Source organism: Wyeomyia smithii, chromosome 3, assembly GCF_029784165.1.
Source record: "Wyeomyia smithii strain HCP4-BCI-WySm-NY-G18 chromosome 3, ASM2978416v1, whole genome shotgun sequence".
NCBI classification, from domain to species: Eukaryota; Metazoa; Arthropoda; class Insecta; order Diptera; family Culicidae; genus Wyeomyia; species Wyeomyia smithii.
The window spans coordinates 76,203,688-76,225,614 of NC_073696.1; the positions used below are offsets into that span (position 1 = coordinate 76,203,688).

Genomic DNA, 21,927 nt, shown 5'->3' on the forward strand with positions numbered 1-21,927 from the left:
TCTCCCGAGCCGAGACTCGAACCTACGACGACTGGCTTGTCAGGCCAGTGTCGTGATCCGGAGAGCAAGCGGATGCTTAAAAATTTGTCTCGACGCTGTCCATTGGTAGTCCACTAGCAGCCAGCGTTGTCGGCTGCAGCCTGCATTGGGTCCGGTTGAGTAAATGATGAAGCATAACTAGGGATACCATCTGGTCAGAGGTACAAATCAGGACATCTATTTTTTCGGCACAAATTTGATCCAAATTATTTTCATTCTGGTTCAAACTGGTGGTATGTGATTTGCACTTCAAAATGCTATTCGGTTGTTAATTTACTCAACATGTATCTCGAACGATCCAATTTTATCAACTTTGAAGTTTTAGGAATTTGTACCTATGTCCCCAAAGAATTCAGCACACGTAAACTGTTTAAAATTAAATATAAAAATTGTCAAATGTTCAACACTATTCACTTCACTCAGGCTTAACCAAAGAAATAATTTACGCATTGAGCGTTGTGTGGTTAGGTATCGAGATTTAGCAGAATTATTCACATTATTGAACATGTATTAAGATAGACAGGTTTAATATCTGATCTCCCAGATATTTCAATTCTGCATTATAGATTTTTCCTGATTTTGGGACCGATTACAAGAAACGAGGCGAGCAATTTGTCTCGCCTAGAGTCAGTGACGAGCAAAATGTTGTATTGGGAAACGCGAGTGAAACTTGGCTGGTGACAGCTGAGTGGAGCAGTTTCGCAGACGAGCCGACTCACCATCTGTTATATCTAAATTGGTCAGGCGAGTAACTCGCTGCTCACCTCGTTGACTGTAATAGGCCCCTTTATTGCTTTAGCCCGCAAAACGGTCATCACTTCAAATTTTACAATTTCACCTCATAAAATGTTACTTCAAGTATTTTATCGAAGAAAAATGTCCTTTTGTTTTTATTTTTCCAGCGACGAATTCGAACTGGCAACCAGAAATGAAAAAAAAAAAAATACTGGGCAATCTCCAACAATTTCTAATATCAGGCAACATTCACGTTTCTGTTAAAAACTTACTGTCTTGTGCCTTGAAATATGAGCTTGGTGATTGAAGATAATTGCATGTCTTAGGAAAATCAGGACAAATGCTAGAATATGAAAAATAAATCAGGACGACCAAATATGATCTTAAAATCAGGACATGTCCTGCTAAATCAGGACGGATGGTATCCCTAAGCTTAACATGCTTGTATCAACCCCGGTACCGGCCGCCTGCACGCAGCATGTCCAGGTCCTCCGCCCTGTACATCCGTTGCCGAATCGATGGGGCCCTCCGCGACATCCATAGTCCTTCCTCCGGTTTGTGTGTCGTCCAGTCCCGCTCGCGTTCTCCTCTTCTGCTTGGCTAGTTTTATACGCTTTCTGAAAGTCACCAGTTGCAGAATGTGGAGCACATGTATAAACCTTTTTTACGTACGAATGTGTTAGTGCCACTAGTTGGGGAAAATATTTATAAACAGCTGTTTTGTTTGCAATGCTATGTTTTTAGCAGCTAGACAAAAATTCTGTTGAACACTCATTAAATGTTTTTAAACTTATTTCTGAATAAATTTTCTCATTCGTGATCAGAATTCGGAAGAAGGTGCTAAATATAATCGACCAAAAATGGTGAAAAAGTGATAAAAGTCGAAGCAACGAGTTGCGATGATTTACAGGTTGCAAGAAACAAAAGCAAATTTACACGGGTTTACACGTTTACTAGTGTGCGTAGGCGAAAAGTCACTTACCTCTATATCTATCCCCACTCACAGTTGCTGCATATGAAGCACATACAACTATACAATTTTTTGCGAGTTCTGCCATTCCCGCATCTGCGTGTACGCTGCTGGTTGTTTATTGCTCTAAGGCAATGAAGATATTTGTAGGGAGGTTCAATTTATAGTTCTAGACTAGGAAAACTAGACAAATTAATGTACGATTATTTATTTTATTTATTATTATTTTTTCTAATTTTATACACGACATGTCCGCACCACAGCCAGCATCGCACCTCGAGAACAGCTGGGAGAGTTATCGAGACATAACCCTCCTCAATTCCGCTTACAAAATTCTTTCTCGTATCCTGTTCCAGCGACTGAGACCGTTGCAGGAAGCCTTTGTTGGAGAATACCAATGCGGTTTTTGAGCGAGATGATCTACAACGGACCAGATGTTCACCTTGAGACAGATCCTCGACAAGTTTTGAGAACACAACTTGCAGACACATCATCTGTTTATAGACCTTAAGGCGGCGTACGATACAGTGAAACGCAACGAGCTGTGGCAAATTATGCTTGAACATGGTTTTCGAACGAAACTAATTAAACTGTTACTTGCGACGCTGAACGGCTTCACACCAAGCGTCAGGACAGCGGGCGGATTCTCGGACGCGTTTGTGACGTTAGATAGTCAAAAGCAATGAGACAGCCTCTCGAACTTGCTGTTCAACGTAGCTTTAGCCGGTGCAATACGAAGGGTAGGTGTGCAGAGGAGCGGCCCTATCATGACGAAGTCGCACATGGGCTTTGCGGACGGTTTGATATCATTGGTGTTATTAATAGGAAGCTACGAGAATTGGACTCACCACAAACAATGCCAAAACGAAGTACATTATGGCTGGCAGAGAGCGTGGTAGTTCTGCGGGTGCTGTGGTAAGACGGATTTCGGATGAGCTACCGGCAAAGATAATATTTTACAGAGAACCGGATAGAGGCCGACGACTTCGAGGCAGACCTCGCACGCGCTGAATGTGTGCTGTCGACGAAGATGTCAGAGCAGTGGGTGTAAGAGGAGACTGGAGAAAAGCAGCCCAAGACCGAGTTTTGTGGAGACGTATTCTGGATTCGGCATTGGATCTCAACGGTCGGTCGCCATAAAAGTAAGTACTAGATGACACTCAACCACTAAACTCAACACTTAGTCGTGTAAAGTTGAAATTACGAATTTCAAATACATGACTCGAAGTCAAAACAGTTCGTAATACCATCCGTAGTCTTACGTTAAGCTTGCGGCATAAACCTTTTTTACATCTAATTTATTTGCATTTGAAAAATTTTGAAGTTTTCAGTATTTTCATCATTCAAAGTACCTATTTGTCTAGACGTTTTTAAAAATGTATCTAAAACAAAGCTTTTCAGTCAACTTTGAAGTTAGACTTTACAGTAAATATTTCAATCATGTTTAGGCTAAATGAAATGACTAAAGCGCAAACCGAACAAAATCGGTTTATGAATTTTGTCCGCTACGAGTAACTCACTGAAGATTAGTAGTCCGTGATTTCGAAATGTCTAAAAAGTAAAATAGCATTCAAGCCAAGACTTTAACAATCTCATCCGAATTCTTGATTATTTAGCTATCAGTATCAAAGATGATGGAAATTCGTAAGTTTGAAAGAGGTTTCTAAGATTCTCATACTTCATTAAAAGCTTTTTATACAGTGCCCCTATCAGCAGCAGACAAAGGATCTGCAAGACTTCGCCAGGCTTTGAATAAGGAGTTGTTCATATCGCGGTGCAAAAATCGCCTAAAAGGGGTAAATATTATTCTTATAACCATGCGAAAACTATTTTGATCTATCTGGTGAGTTTCAGAAAAAGAAACTCCAAAAATACCTTCCAGAGCGATCTAGTTTCCTATACGAATATTTGGGTACCGGAGGAAATTTGCATCTAAAAACCAACATTTACAAAGACTTCTTAGGAGAGACGGCACGCAGGGATGATATCAAAAACAAAACAATCAGTTCTATGATACCGGATGAAGTGTTGTGCAGCGCTGAAGATTACCAACCGCGAAAGTTTATGACGGCGATGATGTTTGCAGATGTTTCCGGTGAGTAGTTGTAAAAACGTTCGATATTTTTAATAATTTGTATTCTTCTTGTGCGTCGCATCGTTTTATTTGTCAATATATTCTGTTTTATAAACAGAATGCATTTTTTGTGTTAGTCTTGGGAAGTTTACTATTCATACAAACATAACAATAAAGGCTCAATACTGGTCTTCCCGGCGATACAAGCGATTTACAAATTGAACAATATCAGTATAGAGAATTTCCGGAAACTGCATCGCCACAAAATGACCACCATTTTCGTAGTGCTTGCTATGCAATATATTGCGGTAATGGTCCTGTAAGACCCAATCACTTTGCTGGAAAAGTTCATGACGAAACTTTGGGCATGCAGCTGGCACTCGTGTTGGAATTCGATCATACTCTTTGGTTAGTTCTCTAATGTTGAACGCTTCCGAATATAATCGTTGCGATGTTGTAATAGAATCGGTTAAGTAATAAATCATTATGTTGTCCAATAGCATGTCAAGGGTAAAATATTGATCTAGACCTCCATCGGCAAGTTCTCGGAATGCTGGATTAGTCCATGTTGAAAATTTTTCCAAAATATATGCAGCCAAACCAATTGGATTGCCAGTTAAAGTTGCACCAATTGTATCGGGTTTAGTAGCCTGGATGTGCATATAACCTGTTTCTGTCATAATCAATTTGAATTTCTCCGTGAGTGGATAGTAGTAGCTAACATATTCGTCACCCACTGCCAAACTTGGAGCAAGGCTGCCGATTAGTGTTTTCACTGTTGCAATGGGTGCAGAGTTCACACACATCGTTAAGTGGACACCTGTATAAAAATAACCGAAACAAATGATAAGATATCATGCTGCGATAAGGTATAGTTTTACCTAACACTTCGTTTTGGAAGAAAGTTGCCATTAGATTACCCACAATCGAGCCCCAATCTCCTCCGTGCACGTAATACTTTTTGAACCCGAGTCGCGCCATTAGGTTTCTCATTATGACAGCTATCTTGGCTGGACTTAAGCCTTGTTTTGCTGCCGCCTCACTAAATCCATAGCCGGGTAAACTGGGTACAATAACTTCAAACACGTATTCTTTTTCGTCGCTTCGAGTTGTTAATTTAGGAATCATCTCGTAGAATTCGCGCACAGAACCAGGCCAGCCATGTAACATCAGCAGTGGCAGAATTCGTTTGGGATTTCTCACTCCCTTTGGCTTCACATGAAGAAAGTGAATGTCCAAACCTTGGATCTGTGTTTTGAACTGCGGGTATTGATTCAAATAGCTTTGCCGTTTGCTCCATCGTTCGAGGTAATCCGATCTCCAGTAGTCAATGATTTCGCGTAGTCTATCTGCGTTAAAACCATATTGGAACGCTGCTCCTTCAAGGGGCTGTGGCAAATTTGGAAAATCTGCGAGTTTGCTCTTTAATGTATTAATTACTTCTTCGTCATAGTTCAATTCAAACGGCTCAACGCTGGTTTGCTCTGTATAGTTATCAGCATCACCGGTACCCCAGTATTCTTGTAATTCGATTTTCGGAGCTGAAACCGGTTTCGTTAAATTTCGGTACTGTTGGAAAAGCAATGCGGCAACCAACGTTAATATCACAAATATGCCTCTGGCCAGGAAACCCATCGTTCACGTATGTTTTAACCGGACCGAGTGTGATTGGTAACTGACAAACACACGAAACTTTGCTTGGTATAATCACAAGCAGAGCACGCATGATAAGCGAAAATGCGAACCGAACAGTAATTATCAGCTATCATTGAACCCTGCAAAGGCATGGCTTTTTTTTGGAGATGATTTAAAATCCACCACTGAATGCCTTAAGCAATATATTTGATGATATTTTTAACGCTTCGCGATTGTGAACGGATTTCTTTATTATGTAATACGACAAGTCATATCTGTTGTTAAGCCGATGGGCTTGTTTTTGCATGTGTAAAAATATGCTAAAACGAAAAACAAAAAGTGACAAACTGTTGAAGCTTTGATCTTAGCTAATGAACTGAGTGCCAATAAGCGTCAGCTTCAAATGTTTGTGATTGGAATTCTTTTTTCTTTCGTTAGAATCACGAATTATTTCGAACGCTCCCTCGATCATTCGCAAGAACTAACATTTTTTGAATGATTTGATCAATTTTTTCGATCAAAATTCAATACGGCTATAAAATTTAAATTCTCCATAAAGATAAAGTAATGATCCACAGAAATTTTTCAATCGTCCCTCAGCCATAGTGAATCACAACAAGTTTGAACTTCTGAATAGTATCTTGTGAGTCTCGTTTTAAGATATTCAAATAAAACACCTATTGAACCAAGATCTAGGGACACCGCATTATGACGGCTAGTCGTCATCCTGTAAAAAAATCTGTCTCTGGTTTGTTAAAAACATGGAATAACTTTTATGTACATATGTTTAATTACAATGGAAAAGCGAAAAACACTCTCCCACGTTACATTCTATTTCTGATTTTCGACCTTGTTCACAAACTGGACCAAATCCTTATAGATTACTGCAGGTAACTGCATGGCCGCAAAGTGTCCACCGTCCTGGAAATGATTACTTTGCACCAGATTGGTGAAGTGGTCCCGCAATGCCCAGTCTACAGTTTGAGCGAGTTCGTATTTGAATTTGGCACATGCGGCAGGCACTTTCGTTTGAATACGATCGAACTGCAGGCCCATCTCTTGTACACTAAACGTTTCATAATAAATCCGCTGTGAGGTAGTGATCGTATCGGTTAGATAGTAGATCATGATGTTATCCAGAAGGCTGTCTAGCGTAAAATATTTTTCTAGACCACCATCCGCCAGCTGCCGATATGTTGGATTAGTCCAGGTGGAAAACTTCTCAAGAATATAGGCGGCTAGACCTATTGGATTCCCAACGAGAGCTGCTCCAATTGTGTCAGGTTTAGTGGCTTGTAAGTGCATATAACCGGATTCAATAATGATCTCCTTCAGCTTGGGTAAAGCCGGAAAATAGAAGTCAACATACTCTTTTTCAATGAAAACCGATGGCATAAAGCTTGCGATGAAGGTTTTTAACATGGCACTTGTGCTTTGAAGTCCACACATATTGAGGTGAATGCCTGTAAAAAAAATATATCAATAATTTGGAATATATATTTTATTGTATCGTCTCTACCCTTCACGTTATCCTGGAAGAAGGTGCCGATTTGGTTTCCAATTAGTGATCCCCAATCTCCGCCTTGTACGTAGAATTGCTCGTGTCCAATACGATTCATGAGCTTCTTCATAATAAGTGCTATTTTTGACGTGCTCATACCTTGCTTAGAAGCTCCTTGAGACCAACCGTAGCCTGGTAAGCTAGGAACAATTACCTCGAACACATAGTTTTTATCCTCTGACTTGGTCGTCAACATTGGAATTATGTCGTAAAATTCGCGCACTGATCCTGGCCATCCGTGAAGTAACAGAATGGGTAGGATTTTGGTGCCAGCTGGAACTTTCGGTTTCACGTGAATAAAGTGAATATCGAGACCTTGAATTTGGGTTTTGAAGTGTGGGAATTGGTTCAAGAATTTCTCCCGCTCATCCCATTTGGCCAAATAGTTTGTTTTCCAATAGGTTATAATCTCCTGTAAACGGTTACTGTTGAAACCATACTGAAATGCAACTCCTTCTAGTGGTTTTGCCAAGTTTGGCACGTCATTTAATTTGGTGCGCAATTTATGAATGGTATCGTTTGAGTAGTTGATTTTGAAGGGTTTTATCGCTGTATCCTCTTTGTAGTTTTTAGCATCTCCAGGACCCCAGTACTGCTCCAGTTGGTTCAGTGGGGGAAGGGGTAATGGTGCGGTCAAATTTCGATAATACATATAAGACGCTGCCACCACAGCAACGAAAACTAAACTCTTCACATAACCCATTGTATTCCTGTAATAGAGAAATAAAAATAATTTCGCGCCACTGACTAACACAGGCACACATATGTTTATTATTTATAATATATGTATCACAACACTGCATCATATAATATGAAACCATGAAAGACATACCCGCACAACTAGCACCCTCAGAGCCAATTTACCTTATTTTGCTGTTACATTTTTATAACACACAAAATAAAATATCTTAAACAAAATCGTGAGTAGTCCAAATTAAAAAATAGAAATCTGATTACGTTTTTTCTAACTAAAATCTTAACAAACAATAAAAATTTTATCTGGACAGAATACAAATCGGATACCAAAATCCAAAACCGGATCTCCTAATTGTGGACTAATTATAAAGATACTATTGCAATCATTATATTCGATCACACAAGTGTTCCATCTAACAGCGGTATTCAAACTAGTACAAAAAATAACGATGGGATTCGAGTCAACTTTCAACCACATTCAACTGTAATTACTTCCAATTCAATCAACTCCGTATAATATTCCCCAAAACTTCTCTTATGCTTTTGTTTAAAGTCGTATAATAAACTCAACAGTACCACAAAAAAGTTAAATCACCGCATGAATTCTGGATAAACAATCCGTTGGTCTTGCCTTTTATTGATTCCTGCTTCCAAATACAGACACCTTTTCGTTATGGCTCGGGAGAGACGAAAACATTACCAGTAAACCGGTAAACGTTGTTTTTGCGACTGACCGGCTCGGCTCAATAAAACCGGCATGCAGCTGCTCTGTGTTGATTGTTTAGCCCATGTTGGTGTGTATCTCGCTATCAATTGAGAGGACGTGGTCCGATTTTGGGTCCATAAATATTGTATGAAACCTTATCATGAAGTAACGCCACTTTATCCGGTGATACTGATTTATTAATTTTTAAAAATGTTGCAAATTTTCGTAAAAAAATGAGCTTTGCTGCGTTCAAATAACTAAAGGTAAAACATAAATACGGTTTACCACAGTACATTTGCTTTTTGCAAATCATTGCACAGTTAATTCACGTTCTATCATGGTTATTCGATTAATATAGTGTTGTGTAGTGTTGCAGCGGCATACAAAAGCACATATCATCGTCTTATCTTAATAAATAATAATAACCGTGCTAGGGATGGTACGTTTACTACCACATATCTCTGGTCAGTTTAACGAAATTATATAGTCATGCAACCCCAAATAAGGATATTGTCATTGATAAGATAGGCTTACATAACTTTTTGAAATTATCAACAAACGTGTGCACACCTGAACATCACTAAATTTTGCTTATTGTTTGCCAAAAAAAATCCGAGCCTAACAAAAAACTAGACACAAATCCTTTTGTTTTCCATTAACTCAGACTAAAATTTGACAAATATACATTATTAAACATCTCATCACGGAATTTTTTACCGTAATTACTTTCAACATGACTAGCTCCATACATCCAAAATTAAATTGTATGTTAAATCATCGTAAACGAATTATCAACTTTTTCTATACATTCCGTGGGACTTACCTTTTGTTGTTTCAGAAGCTACTAGCACTATTCTGTTACGAAGTCGAGAGTTAAAACCGCTCAAACCGCAAGTAGCTAGCAAACTGGTGGAATTTGTTGTTTTGTCTGACCGGTGTTGCTCTCAGAGGTGTGGTGTCTGGTGAGTGGTGTGACTTAATAATACCGGCGAACGATTGTGGGGTGCCGGCCTGTAAACCTGTGTGAGTGAGAATCCCGCTATCAATATAGAGGAAATGGACTGATGTTGATTCAAGCATCTTGTTCTTACAAAAAGTTAATTCTAGTTCACCTATGAACATTACATGCAAATTGTTTTCTCTGAGCCTGAAAAGTTTACCTGTGAAATAAATAGAACTAATATGTTTCTGTACCCAGTAAATCAATCTTTTTTTATCAAACAGCTATTCAAACATAACATTCTGCCTACATTCAAATTTTGCGAATTTTTCTGTTGCATGATCTCGTTTGAACCTAATTATTCAACTTGCCTCCTATTACGCAATGCATACTGCTTTAATACAAGTATCAATTTTATTGCTGCCCTGATGGCAGATGGCAGATATGTTTTGTTAAATAAAAGACATCTTAAGTACATAAATTAAATACAGGGTGTTGAATAAGTTCGAATACACATTAAAAGTGTGTTTAAAAATTGCAAGATATTCTTTTCTGAATCAATTTTTATTGAGACAATGTTTATTTAACAACCTCGATGACATATTAGCCTTTGCGCTGTATGACGAACAAGAGACGTTTCTCAAAAGAATCGCACGCAGCACGCAACATATTATCTGCATCTCGTCGCAGATATTGAAAATGAGCTGTCCTCCATAGCGCTCACTTTATGTTCGCTGTGCTTGGTCCGGGGAGCTGGAAGGCCACAAAATCTTATCGAGAAAATCAGTCAAAGTCTCTCGACACCACGCTTAAGGGATATTTGCAGTGTGGGCCGGTGCCCCGTCCTGTTGAAAGACGTAATACTCCTTTCCGTAGAGGTTCCGAAGCATTAGGGTCACGTTCTTCTCCAGAACCTCGGTCTTTTACTACGCGGCATTGATTTTTACGTTTTGCCTTTCTCCTAGAAAGGTATAGCAATCACTTGCAAAACCGAAAGTATAAAAGTGCTCCTAAGTGCCGAATGGCATATATCACTCGACTCAGCTCGACGAGCTGAGCATTTTCTGTATGTGTGTGTGTGTGTGTGTGTGTGTGTGTGTGTGTGTGTGTGTGTGTGTGTGTGTATGTGCAGATTTTTATTCTCACTCACTTTTCTCAGAGATGGCTGGACCGATTCTCATGAAATTAATTGCAAATGAAAGGTCTTGTTGCACCATAAGACTCTATTAAATTTCATTGTAATCGGATTTTTAGTTTAGAGGTTATGTATCAAAATGTAAAAATCATGAAACATCATTATCTCGGAAACTACACAACCGATTTGAACAAAATTGATTTCAAATGAACGGGCTACCTAAAATGCCTTTAACTTTTGAATTTTATGAAGATTGAACTTGTGGTTCAAAAGTTATGAAAAGAAACGTGTTCTGAAGACTGTTTAATCTCTCTCATGTTTCTCAGAGATGGCTAGACCGATTTTCATAAAATCAGTGTCAAATGGAAGGTCTAGTTGCCCCATAAAGCCTGTATCAGACTAACCGTTGCAGCGGTCAACCGCTACCGTTCCTTTCTTTTTCGACCAATCAGAACACAGCGGTCGACCGTCGCTTGTTGTTGGTGCAAAAAATAGAATATTTTCTATTTTTGCCACCGACCGTTCCCAACGGTTGCCGGCTGCTGTCATTGACATGGCGAAGGCAAGCGATTCTCTTCACACCTACACAAGATCACATATAGAGACTTGACAAATGAAAGTGTGTGCTTCTCTTTTTGGCACACACGACAGCCAGTCAAAACATTGATAGCACCGGCAACGCTGGTTGGCGATGTCAATTTTCGACCAACGCACACTGGCAAAAGCCGCTGGGCTGGATACCTTAAATATAGCATTTCTTATGTAAAATTGGTCAACAAATTGATTGGCGATGGTTTCATTTTTGACAGGGCAAAATAAGTGTCAAATGATAAGTCTAGCTGCCTCATAACACCCTATTGTATTTTACTGTAATCGGACTGTAACTTCGTCTGTAATGTACCGAAATGTGAAAATCACGAAACTTCATTATCTCAGAAACTACACAACCGATTTGATCAATATTATTATCAGATGAGCTGGCTAGTTAAGGGATAACTGATGAATTATGATTGAACACGTGGTTTCGAATTTTGGCTGCCCTATACGTTCCCATTTCATTGGATTATAATCGAATTTAAGCAAAACGAGAGTGATCTTCATACCAAAGGCTGGGAAGCGCGACAAAACACTTCCAAAAGCCTTCAGACCATTAGTCTAACCTCCATTATGTTAAAAATTATGGAAAAACTAATTGACTATCACATTAAATCAACGTACCTAAAAACCTCTCCGCTGAGTAGGTATCAGTTTGCATATCGAAGCAACATGTCAACAGTGGATGCAATACATATGCTAACGACAAAAATAGCGAAATCTATAGATACAAAAGAAATCGCATTCGCTGCGTTCTTAGACATAGAGGGAGCTTTTGATAATGTATCCCATCACTCAATGTTGAACGCAATGGGACACCATGGGTTTGATACATATACCTCAAAATGGATTGAAACCATGCTGAATAGTCGTGAGATAACTGCAGTATTGGGTAATACTACCCTTACAAGGAACACAACTAAGGGATGCCCGCAAGGTGGAGTTCTATCGCCTTTGCTGTGGTCATTGGTTGTAGACCAGCTACTTAGAAACCTAACTGAGCTAGGTTTCGAAGTTGTCGGATTCGCCGATGATGTTGTGATTCTTGTGAGGGGAAAATTCGACAGTACAGTATCGGAGAGAATGCAGTTAGCTCTAAACTATACTTTAGAATGGTGCAGACAAGAGGGGCTGACCATTAACCCCTCTAAAACAACCATCATTCCCTTCACCCGGAAAAGAAGGTACAACTTGGAGAGCCTGAAGCTGGGCGAGACTACACTGCAGCTTTCCACTGAGACTAAACATCTTGGAGTAGTTTTAGATCAGAAACTCAGCTGGAATGCACATATTGAATATGTCATCGGTAAAGCTACGAGTGCCCTCTGGGCATGTAGCAAAGCTATTGGCAGAACATGGGGTCTAAGGCCAAGTATGATCTATTGGTTGTACCAGGCAATAATAAGACCAAGAATAACGTATGCCTCGCTAGTGTGGTGGCCTAAAACAAAAGAAAGGTCAACGCAGAACAAGCTTGGCAAGTTGCAAAGGCTAAATTGTAATGCAATTAGAGGAGTAATGAAAAGTGCTCCGTCGAAAGCCTTAGATGCAATTCTGCATCTATTACCACTCCACCAGGTAGTACAACTAGAGGCGGAAAAAAGTGCATTGAGACTAACACGCCTTAAAAAAGTACCTGATGGAGATCAGACAGGCCAGCTGGCAATCCTCAAACATTTTCAGCTGAGCAAACATATACCAGGTATCGAAGATTGGATGAATACAGAAGCAAACTTCGAAATACCTTTCAAAATCATAGAGACCGAACGGGAAGTTTGGGAACAAGGTGGCCCAAACATCCGACAAGGCTCTGTCGTCTTTTACACAGATGGCTCAAAAATGAATGATTCAACCGGAGCAGGTATAAATGGTCCTGGGATAAGTATCTCGATACCAATGGGCCGTTGGCCTACAGTGTTCCAGGCCGAAATATTTGCAATTTATGAATGTGCACAAGTCTGTTTGGCTAGGAAATACAGGCATGCTAACATATGCATTTTTTCTGATAGCCAAGCAGCACTTAAAGCACTAAAAGCCTTCACATGTACCTCTAAGCTAGTATGGGAGTGCATCCTGTCACTGAAACAACTGGCAGAAAGGAACCAAGTATGTTTATACTGGGTTCCTGGTCACTGCGGAGTGGAAGGCAATGAAAAAGCCGATACGTTAGCTAGACAGGGGTCATGTACTGATTTCATTGGCCCAGAACCGTTCTGTGGGGTGTCATCAAGCGCCTTGAAAGCAGAATTGAAAACCTGGGAACATAGGACAATACAAGAGAACTGGAGATGCTCAGTAGGGCTACGCCAGTCTAAACGCTTTATAAAACCAAGCGTCAAGAGAAGCCAGCAATTGCTTAGTTTAAATAAAAAGGGACTAAGGACAATTACCGGACTGTTTACAGGACACTGTCCAAGTAAGCATCACCTGAAACAAATTGGTCAGTCAGATGACGAAATTTGTCGTCTCTGCGGGTTCGAATGTGAAACCGCAGAACATTTGCTCTGCCACTGCAGTGCACTAATACAGCGCAGAATAAGAGCCTTTGGAAAAGGAACTTTGGAGCCTTTTGAGGTCTGGTCTGCGAATCCTAATGAGGTAATACATTTCATACGAAATACAGTGCCTAATTGGGAGAAAGGGTGCGATAGGACAACGACGATCACTTCCATCAATAGTGATATGTCTGCCACGAGTACCTAGACTAAAGAAGAGGTATACCACAAAAGATCAAAATAATGGTCGCAGTGGTCCAAATCTTACAAAAAAAAAAAAAAAAAGCAACCGTTATGTATTTAATTGTTTAGAAAACAACGAAAGTCTATTATCTCAAAGATTACTTGACTTATTTGAACATAACTAGTGTCATACGAACGATTCATCTCTCAAACTTACAAATAACAAACTTTATAACAATTTAATATGTGGCTCAACAGTTATGGAAAGAAAAGAAATTCAAAGACTATTTAAAACTATACCTGCTTTGATCGATATATGTGGCCTCAACATAATTTAAATGTGGTATCGTACTATTTGAACGTTCCAAATTCATTGATTTCTTGCGATGTGTTTAAAAGCTGCAAATGCACGACGATTCGGCCATAGGATATGATCAAAGTCAAATAAGTTCCAATTATTTTTAGTTGAAAAAAAAACCTCCCATGAAAATCATTTTTAGGATATTCTATACATTTATTTCCATTTGTTACACAGGTTTCACAGATCTTTCGGAAAAATTCAACCAACCGGGAAAGGGTGGAGCTTCTAAGCTATCCCAAGTGCTGAACTCATACATCGGAGCGATGGTCCAGGAAATCCTTTCGCATGGCGGTGACATACTGAAGTTCTCCGGTGACGCCCTTTTAGTGCTCTTTAAGGTTACCTCGTCGGTTTCGTTGCCCGATGCCACCCATAGAGCTATCGATACGGCTATCATCATTCAAAAGTCTTTCGGTGCCTATGAAACGGAAGTCGGGGTTACACTGCGCGTGAAAATTGCCATCTCGGCTGGGGAGGTTCACTTTTCGCTAATTGGAACAGAGGATTTTTCCCATTACATAGTGATTGGACAGCCGGTTTGGAAGGTGAAAATTGCTGAAAAAATCGCTGAAGCGGGTGATATTATTGTGAACCATTTGGGTGAGAGATAGGTGACAAAACTAGAAATCTAATCAGTTACATATTTGCTATCAATCAACAGCCTGGAATTACATTCACGACAACGAATACATTTCGGAGCAGTGCGATGACAGGGTACACTTCCGGATTAAAGGTTTTACGAGTTATTGGCGGACTACTCAACGCTTGAATATTTTTGACGTTCTTCAGAAAGAAAACGAAGATGAACGTTCGGAAGTTATGATTGCCGATGACGAAATGAAACTGGATACGGAAACACTGGAAAGTATGCAATACGTTCTGCGTAGTTAGGAAATAGTAATAAAAAGTATATCAAAATTTGTAGTTCGACCAAGTTTAAAGCATGTGGGAACACGTGTGATCTCCTCATCATTGCGAAGATTTTTGATAAAGCCCATTCTCTTCGCCATTGACAATGAGGAACCAATGGAGTTTTTGACAGAAATGCGACAGATAGTAACTGTATTCTTAAACATTGTTTTGAGACCGAAAGAAGTGTCCGCGGTAATTAGTGAGATTAATTCTATTTTGATATCGTTAACCAAGTAGGTACCCAACGTATATTTTGATGTTTCAACGTACCAAGCAATATTTTTTACAGTCTTGTAAACAGCTACGAAGGTACGGTCAACAAAGTGTCCCTGTTCGACAAGGACGTGATGTTTTTGATAATTTTCGGTTTACGTGGTTTCAAACACGAATTGGATAGCCAATTGGCGTTGCGGTGTGCCGCTGAAATCCGTGAACTGTACAAGGTGGATCCCAAAGTTCTGACGGTGTCTATAGGTGTTACTACTGGTATCACTTATTGTGGAGTTGTTGGACACTTTGTGCGCAGGGAATATTCTGTTATTAGTGTTACCGTTAACAAAGCAGCTCGCTTGATGATGGCCTATCCGAATAAGGTGACATGCGATAAGGACACCTTCATGATGAGCAAGCTGGATCCAATGCACTTCGTTCTCCAAGAAACCATTGAGCTGAAAGGGTTGCAAAATGTTGGGCCTATATACGAGTTTAAAGAAGTGATACCGTTAGTAGTAGTAATAATTTTTTTAATTTTCTATCAAAATTGTTTTTATAGCGAACGAGAAATGGTGAAACCAATTGAATATGAATATCCTATAGTTGGCAGAACGGAAATAATAGAAGTTTTTCAAGAAATGCTCGAAGATGGAATGTTTCTAACGCAATATTTAGGCACGAATGATTCGGACAAGATTCAAGAGTACACCTATCAAAGTTGTCTCTTAATTAGAGGCGAAGCACAAATGGGTAAAACACGACTTTTGAACGAAATATTCCACATTGCCTTGCGAAACAAAAAAATCAGTTCGCTCAGATTGACGCTCTCAATGAAGGACTGCAAGGTACAGTATTATAGTTCTAACACAATACACACTGAACTTCATTCTATATTTAACGCGTAGAAACCTTTTTCCGCTGCATGCCTATACCTTTCGAGGCCACTGGGTTTCACCGAGACCATAACCAGTATCACGCGTGAAAATCGAATTAAACAATATTTAAATGAATACGAGTTAGATCAGTACCTTGCGCTGCTGAACGAGATTCTTGACACCGAATTTTTGGAAACAGACATTCTGCGGATGATGAATCGAAACGAACACGCTACCATGCGACGGAGGTTGTTCGAATTGTTATGCCACAAAGTGAGTAGCAGTTTGCATAACTTGCGGGCGTTTTTTCACGTTTGGGTTACTTTCCTGGTGCAGGCGTTTCAGAATCTGTGGGTTCTAATAATCGATGATGTCGAGTTTATGGACGACGAATCGTTCGAGCTGTTTGAGATCCTTTGGAAAATGCCCCAGGTGATTACGGTGCTAGCTCTGGGCTACCAGCGACGGCTACCGTCGCAGTACATGAAGCTCTTCGACAATCCTCACGTATGTCAATTGAAGCTGACCCCGATCGATACGCTGCTGCACAAAGCGATCGCGTGTCAATTTTTAAATGTGAACGCTATTCCACTGGACTTGGAGCGGTAAGCTTTGCTGCACTGTTTATAGATGTATGTTAATTTCCCCTCCAGCATTGGGATTCCAGGACAAATGCACATGGTTGATTTGAACTCTGGACAGTTTACCGAGTGTGTATTACTCAATAGTTTAGACACGCGAGTTGTTCACTTTTGATTTCACTGCTTGCATGAGAGTATCGTATTCTTTGTTCACATAATCTGGAATAATTGGAATGCATTGCATGGTTTAATAATATTGTTTCTGACCATAGAAATCAGGATCCATTAATTACAGAATTAGTTTTGTACCAGTTTCAATCAAAAATTTTATAATGGGTAGACGATTCTGATGTTCAAACGTTAACAAATAAAATTATAAGGTCAAAATTTGTATCGTGATGAAAACTTTTTCTCGTGATGTAAATTTTGAATTTATTCCAGTTTTGATTGCCCAGCTGAAACAACAAATGTTTGAAGAGTTCTTAAAAAAGCAAATATAAATCATGAATTCATATTCACTATGAATTTGACATTTCAGTGCAATCCACACCATGAGCAGCGGGAATCCTGGCTGGATGAACACCTTCATGATGTCACTAAGGCAGAGCGGATTGCTGCGTATCATCCGTATGGGTTCTTTCGAGGCCCACGCTAAAGGATATGTGTTTTGTGAGTCATCGCTTCTAGTTCGAAGCAGTTTCCGGTCCACATTGTCCTTTCGGAAGAGCAGCGTCGATTGGGAGTTATTTGAATCGTGCTGCGAAGATGATCAGCTGTTTTCTTACACCTTAAACAACCTGTCGAACAAATTAGTGGATGTGGCCAGTCTAGGAGCCAGCATCGATACTCAAAGCTATTTCACTTCTTCCTGTCTGGATGCATTTCATCTGATGCTGTACGATTCACTGTCTTCATACGAGCAGTATGTATGCAAATGCGCTGCTGTTTTGGGCCAAAAGTTTCTTCGTGTGGCTCTTATTTTCGTCATTGCACAGTACAAGGAACGGGATGTGGCTATTGGTCAGATCCATTGTATTGCCAAGCCACCCACTGCCTAACGGTTTTCGTACTTTCGCAGCTATTCAAAAACTTTTCGACCTTCAAATTTTGTCCTGTGCGATCGGTGACTTTAGTTCAGGACTCAGCTTAAATCAAAAGAACGTCAACACCGAACATCTAGAAAGAGGAACTTGTAGCTGCATAAACTTAACCATTTCTCGTACGTTATACTTCACTGCTCTGGCAGTGGAAGCAAACTAGAATTTAATCAATTGGTTTTTTTTTTCTTTTGAACACATTCAGTAGCATGCTGGGAGTTACCTCGTTACGCTGCGTGTGGATACTCAAAATTTAATTCTAATCTATTCCGCCAGACTGTCTACAATTTGCTCACCGAGGAGCAGAAGACCGAGTTTCATAGCCGAGCGCTAACATTCATAGAACGTGAGACTAAGAAGTAAGTCTCGCGACAGACACTGATTATTATTTAACACCGCCTTTTCGATGATAATGACTGGAATATATTCGCTCCTTTTCAGATGTGACGCATGTGGAGGCGTATCCTTCCGTAACTTGATAACCAGCGATGACGACTTCGAAGTTATAATGGGATTTAGAACACGACGCGAGTCTGACCTATCATATCAAAATCTTGTACGCAAAAATGGAACAAGCGTAATCTATTTTTAACTAATATTCTTGAATTATTTAACCATTTTCTTGATCTTCCCAGAGATTCTCAATACAGTCGGATAAGCGTAATTTTCTTTTCATTCAATGTTTACGCTAAGTGTTCCTCTAACAAAATTTGGCTTCATTTGAAATTTCAGGGAGCACAAAAATGCGTGATCTGTTCTGGTGGAGAAAATCGAATGATCCACGAGAGAAAATACCCATCTTAAGCTATAAAGAATACGATTTCAGTAAATGCCGTTGCCATATGATTTTGTATACGATGTACAATGAAATAGTATTCCATAGCCACGGAGCTGGTATGGTGGAGAAGCATATCGAGGCACAAATTGAGTTAGCGAACATTTGCATCAAGATTGCCAATATTCCCAAAGCGATTCAGATGTTGGAAAGCGTGCAAAATCAAATGAAGGTTTCGATCAATTGTCATTGTACCCGTTGGCGCTTATACCTTACTTGTTTCATTCTTATTTCGGCAGGAAATCGACCGATCGGATAATATTGGGTTGGTAACGTATTTGAAAGGACGACTGTTCACGTTGCTGGCAATTTGTCGCTTCAAACTGGAACAGTACGGCCTGGCAACAGAGTTCTTCTATATGGCGTCCGAAGTCATGGGATTACAGTTCCCCAAATCGAAGTAATCTTTTATTTTCGTTTTAGATCCTAGTCCGAAATTCATGTGCTTTCATTGTGTCCTCCGTTTGAGAATAAACAAATCAACTTCAACTCATTCTAGCAACACTGCCGCTATTCAGTTTGCGTTAGTATATCGTAAGGTGAAGAAATTGGTCGCCAAGAAACAGTTGCGCACCTTCGATAAACCCAAATCAATATGGTACATACTGATAGCATCGCAATTATCGGCATGTTTTGGAGGGATGCTGCATCTTTTTCGCAAGCTAACCAAATGGAAACTGGCGGAGCTAGCAGCCGTTTCGAGTTTGAAGCACGCTTTGAAATACCGTCGTAATCCGTCTATTTTAGTAGAGGCTTTTGCCGGATTTTTTCAGATAGGTACAAGAACATCTTATAAACTTAAAGAGTTTAATAAGGTTAATCAAATTGCAGCGTTCCATACGGGACTCTCGGATGGGATCGTCTGGATGCAGGAGAAATCTTTGAACATAATTGCTGATAACGTCAACTATGTTGACATGGATTATTTGAAATCTGTAGTGCGATATTACACTGCTCTTCTGATGTGCCAGTAAAGAAATACGATATAAATATTATGTCACAATTATTTATACTACTTTTAGAACAATACGGTCTACTAAACAACTTTCAATCGAACTGGGCAAAGTCGTACTTAATATTACGGACACACTGCAGTATAGAACCGGTGACTGGGATATCATCCCGATCCTCGCCGAGTTATTGATATCGCATCGAAAAATCTCAGAAGCGGTAAACATGTTGTGGAGCTTCCAGAGTCGCTACACAGAGAGCTCCGCTCGGGCCTGGTATTATGCGATCGCGATGGATATTCTGCTGGATACAAGTTGCTGCATCGAAACGTACAAGAGCTGTGTAAGCTTTTTCCTTAAAAATCGTGAAGCACTAGGATATCAGCCCGATGCGTGTTGCGTTACCAGACTATATGCAGATCTATGGCTCTGGTGTGTTCGATACGAAGCTTGGGAAGCGGCCGACGCCTGGATGGATAAGTTTCGAGAAGTGTTTGTACTTACTGCACACGATTCTTTGATCAACGTTCATACAGCGATTCGCGTTTTGGAAGGATTTATTTTGACTCTCGTCTCCAAGGTTGAAACAAGAGATATCTTAGCGATAGTACGTCTCCAAGAGGATATTGAAAAACTGATTGAAAGCATTGGCGATGCTTTGGTCATTAGTCGCTGTCATGAGGCGAAGTAAGTGATGTTTTATGTTCTTTACAAAAACCGCTGCACGTATATGCACTTGATTTTTCCTCCAGATACAAACTACTCAAAATTTACTACCACCAAGTAATAGAACCTAGAAGCGATGTTTTACGTAAATTAACCAGTCTTCGAAAGTTGGCATTCGCACGCAATGACCACCTTTGCGCTGAAAAAATTCTCCATACAATTCAGGTAAGAGCTATTGTGAATTTTACTAACTTTGTTTTTAACAAAGAGAGTATTATAGTATTGGAGCTGTGGATTGTCTCCGAAGATTGAAACATTTTGGCTGGACCACTGTTCGGTTGATAGCGTGCCCTCTGCATTGGAGCAGGAGACTACCGATGGACCGATCTCGGTTGAGTGTCGCTACAACTACATCAATTGCATTCTTAATTACGAACGAATTTATCCGTACTCTTTGCCTCTTCCGAGAGCAAGATATTTTTAAAATATGTATATGCAAGCTGCTTTTTTGTTCGAACTAGTTTGGTGAATTGTTGCCATATTTATTTTTAATAAATTAATATGAGTTGTATACGTTTTGGCTATGGTGTAATAATCTTTAAAAAGACCAACGTTGGGTAGTGCTATCGTAAGAGCTTCACAATACAACACTGATAGAACGGACACATAAACGGAACCAGACAAAAACACTAATTTTTCGAACTGAATTTCTATTTTTAACAACGGCTTTTTCCCGTTAACACGCAAGTTCATTAAACAGACAGTATGTAAAGTAGAGAGAACGAAAAATAAGCGAACTGGAAATATGATACAGATTTGGAAACATATACCGCATCCCGACGGGACAACACTAATTGCTATTATTTAATATTGAAGTTAAATTATGAAATTTACCTTTTAGATTCAACCGGTTTCGAGCAGGGATCGAGTTGTTCAGAAACGGTTTTGATTAATTTGGCTAACACACATACACAGAGAACGCGGCCAAATATCTACGAGCTCGTAATGAGTTGACCAAGATTTCGAGGAGAAAAAAACGCCGTGAAGAGCAACTGTTTCGCGCTATTGACGCAAGCTTTACGAAAAAGTAAGCCGATTCCGTAAGGGCTACATAGCAAGTCTAGATATGTGAAAAACGAGGAGGTAAACCGGTAGGGAAGACATTTACGAGCCGGCCCGCACAGGCTGCACACTGCGACGAACGACAACGGCCAGCGATGCGTCAACTTCGCGGCATTTCGAGGACTGGCAGTCCGAAGTACCTTCTTTCCCCACAAAACCACCTGGAGATCACCTGACAAACGTACAGTATAACTAAATCAAATCATGAGAATATGACCATATTCTCATCGACGACCGGCTCTTCTCATACATTACACGATTTTCACAAGGGGCCATCCACATACCACGTGGACAGATTTTTAACGATTTTGACCCCCCCCCTCCCCCTCCGTGGACAACTGCCCATAAAAATTCTAAAAAAATTGTATGGACCGTGGACATTACCCAACCCCCTCCCTCCTCCCCAAAGCTGTCCACGTGGTATGTGGATGGCCCTCAAGGTCTGTTCAGTGTATTTGGGGTCACTGATGACCGCCGACAATAACACCAGCAAAGAGATCAGAAACGCATCCAGGCTAGAAATTGTGTCTACTTTTCACTTCGGAAAACACT

General features: G+C 40.0%; 3 protein-coding genes across 7 annotated transcripts; 1 reads left to right on the forward strand and 2 right to left on the reverse strand.

Annotated features, from left to right (window-relative positions):
* Positions 1-3,285: 3,285 nt before the first annotated feature.
* LOC129729657 (adenylate cyclase type 10-like) lies at positions 3,286-20,950 on the forward strand. Of its 2 annotated transcripts, XM_055688394.1 has the most exons (21): positions 3,286-3,388; positions 3,446-3,540; positions 3,599-3,839; positions 14,299-14,724; positions 14,786-14,989; positions 15,050-15,269; positions 15,326-16,094; positions 16,155-16,397; positions 16,461-16,729; positions 17,244-17,725; positions 17,784-17,924; positions 18,008-18,161; positions 18,244-18,379; positions 18,438-18,462; positions 18,535-18,809; positions 18,877-19,037; positions 19,137-19,414; positions 19,469-19,607; positions 19,660-20,274; positions 20,340-20,478; positions 20,534-20,950. In XM_055688394.1, exons 1-21 carry the CDS (start codon positions 3,376-3,378, stop codon positions 20,735-20,737), a joined length of 5,229 nt encoding a protein of 1,742 aa, XP_055544369.1. In that variant the 5' UTR covers positions 3,286-3,375; the 3' UTR covers positions 20,738-20,950. The 2 variants fall into 2 exon arrangements, with proteins under 2 accessions (XP_055544369.1, XP_055544370.1); XM_055688395.1 differs by lacking the exons at positions 3,286-3,388; positions 3,446-3,540; positions 3,599-3,839 and adding an exon at positions 14,151-14,202 and having other exon boundaries at positions 20,534-20,949.
* LOC129729658 (juvenile hormone epoxide hydrolase 2-like) lies at positions 3,774-5,483 on the reverse strand. The gene is made up of 2 exons (XM_055688396.1): positions 4,700-5,483; positions 3,774-4,638 (listed from the first exon to the last, which is right to left on the reverse strand). Exons 1-2 carry the CDS (start codon positions 5,451-5,453, stop codon positions 3,998-4,000), a joined length of 1,395 nt encoding a protein of 464 aa, XP_055544371.1. The 5' UTR covers positions 5,454-5,483; the 3' UTR covers positions 3,774-3,997.
* Positions 6,203-9,382, reverse strand: LOC129729659 (juvenile hormone epoxide hydrolase 1-like). 4 transcript variants are annotated; one of them, XM_055688398.1, is made up of 3 exons: positions 9,240-9,382; positions 6,973-7,724; positions 6,203-6,916 (listed from the first exon to the last, which is right to left on the reverse strand). In XM_055688398.1, the coding sequence occupies exons 2-3, from the start codon at positions 7,715-7,717 to the stop codon at positions 6,285-6,287; spliced, it is 1,377 nt and encodes a 458-aa protein (XP_055544373.1). In that variant the 5' UTR covers positions 7,718-7,724; positions 9,240-9,382; the 3' UTR covers positions 6,203-6,284. The 4 variants fall into 4 exon arrangements, with proteins under 4 accessions (XP_055544373.1, XP_055544375.1, XP_055544372.1 ...); XM_055688400.1 differs by lacking the exon at positions 9,240-9,382 and adding an exon at positions 8,342-8,448; XM_055688397.1 differs by lacking the exon at positions 9,240-9,382 and adding an exon at positions 8,306-8,436.
* Positions 20,951-21,927: the final 977 nt, after the last annotated feature.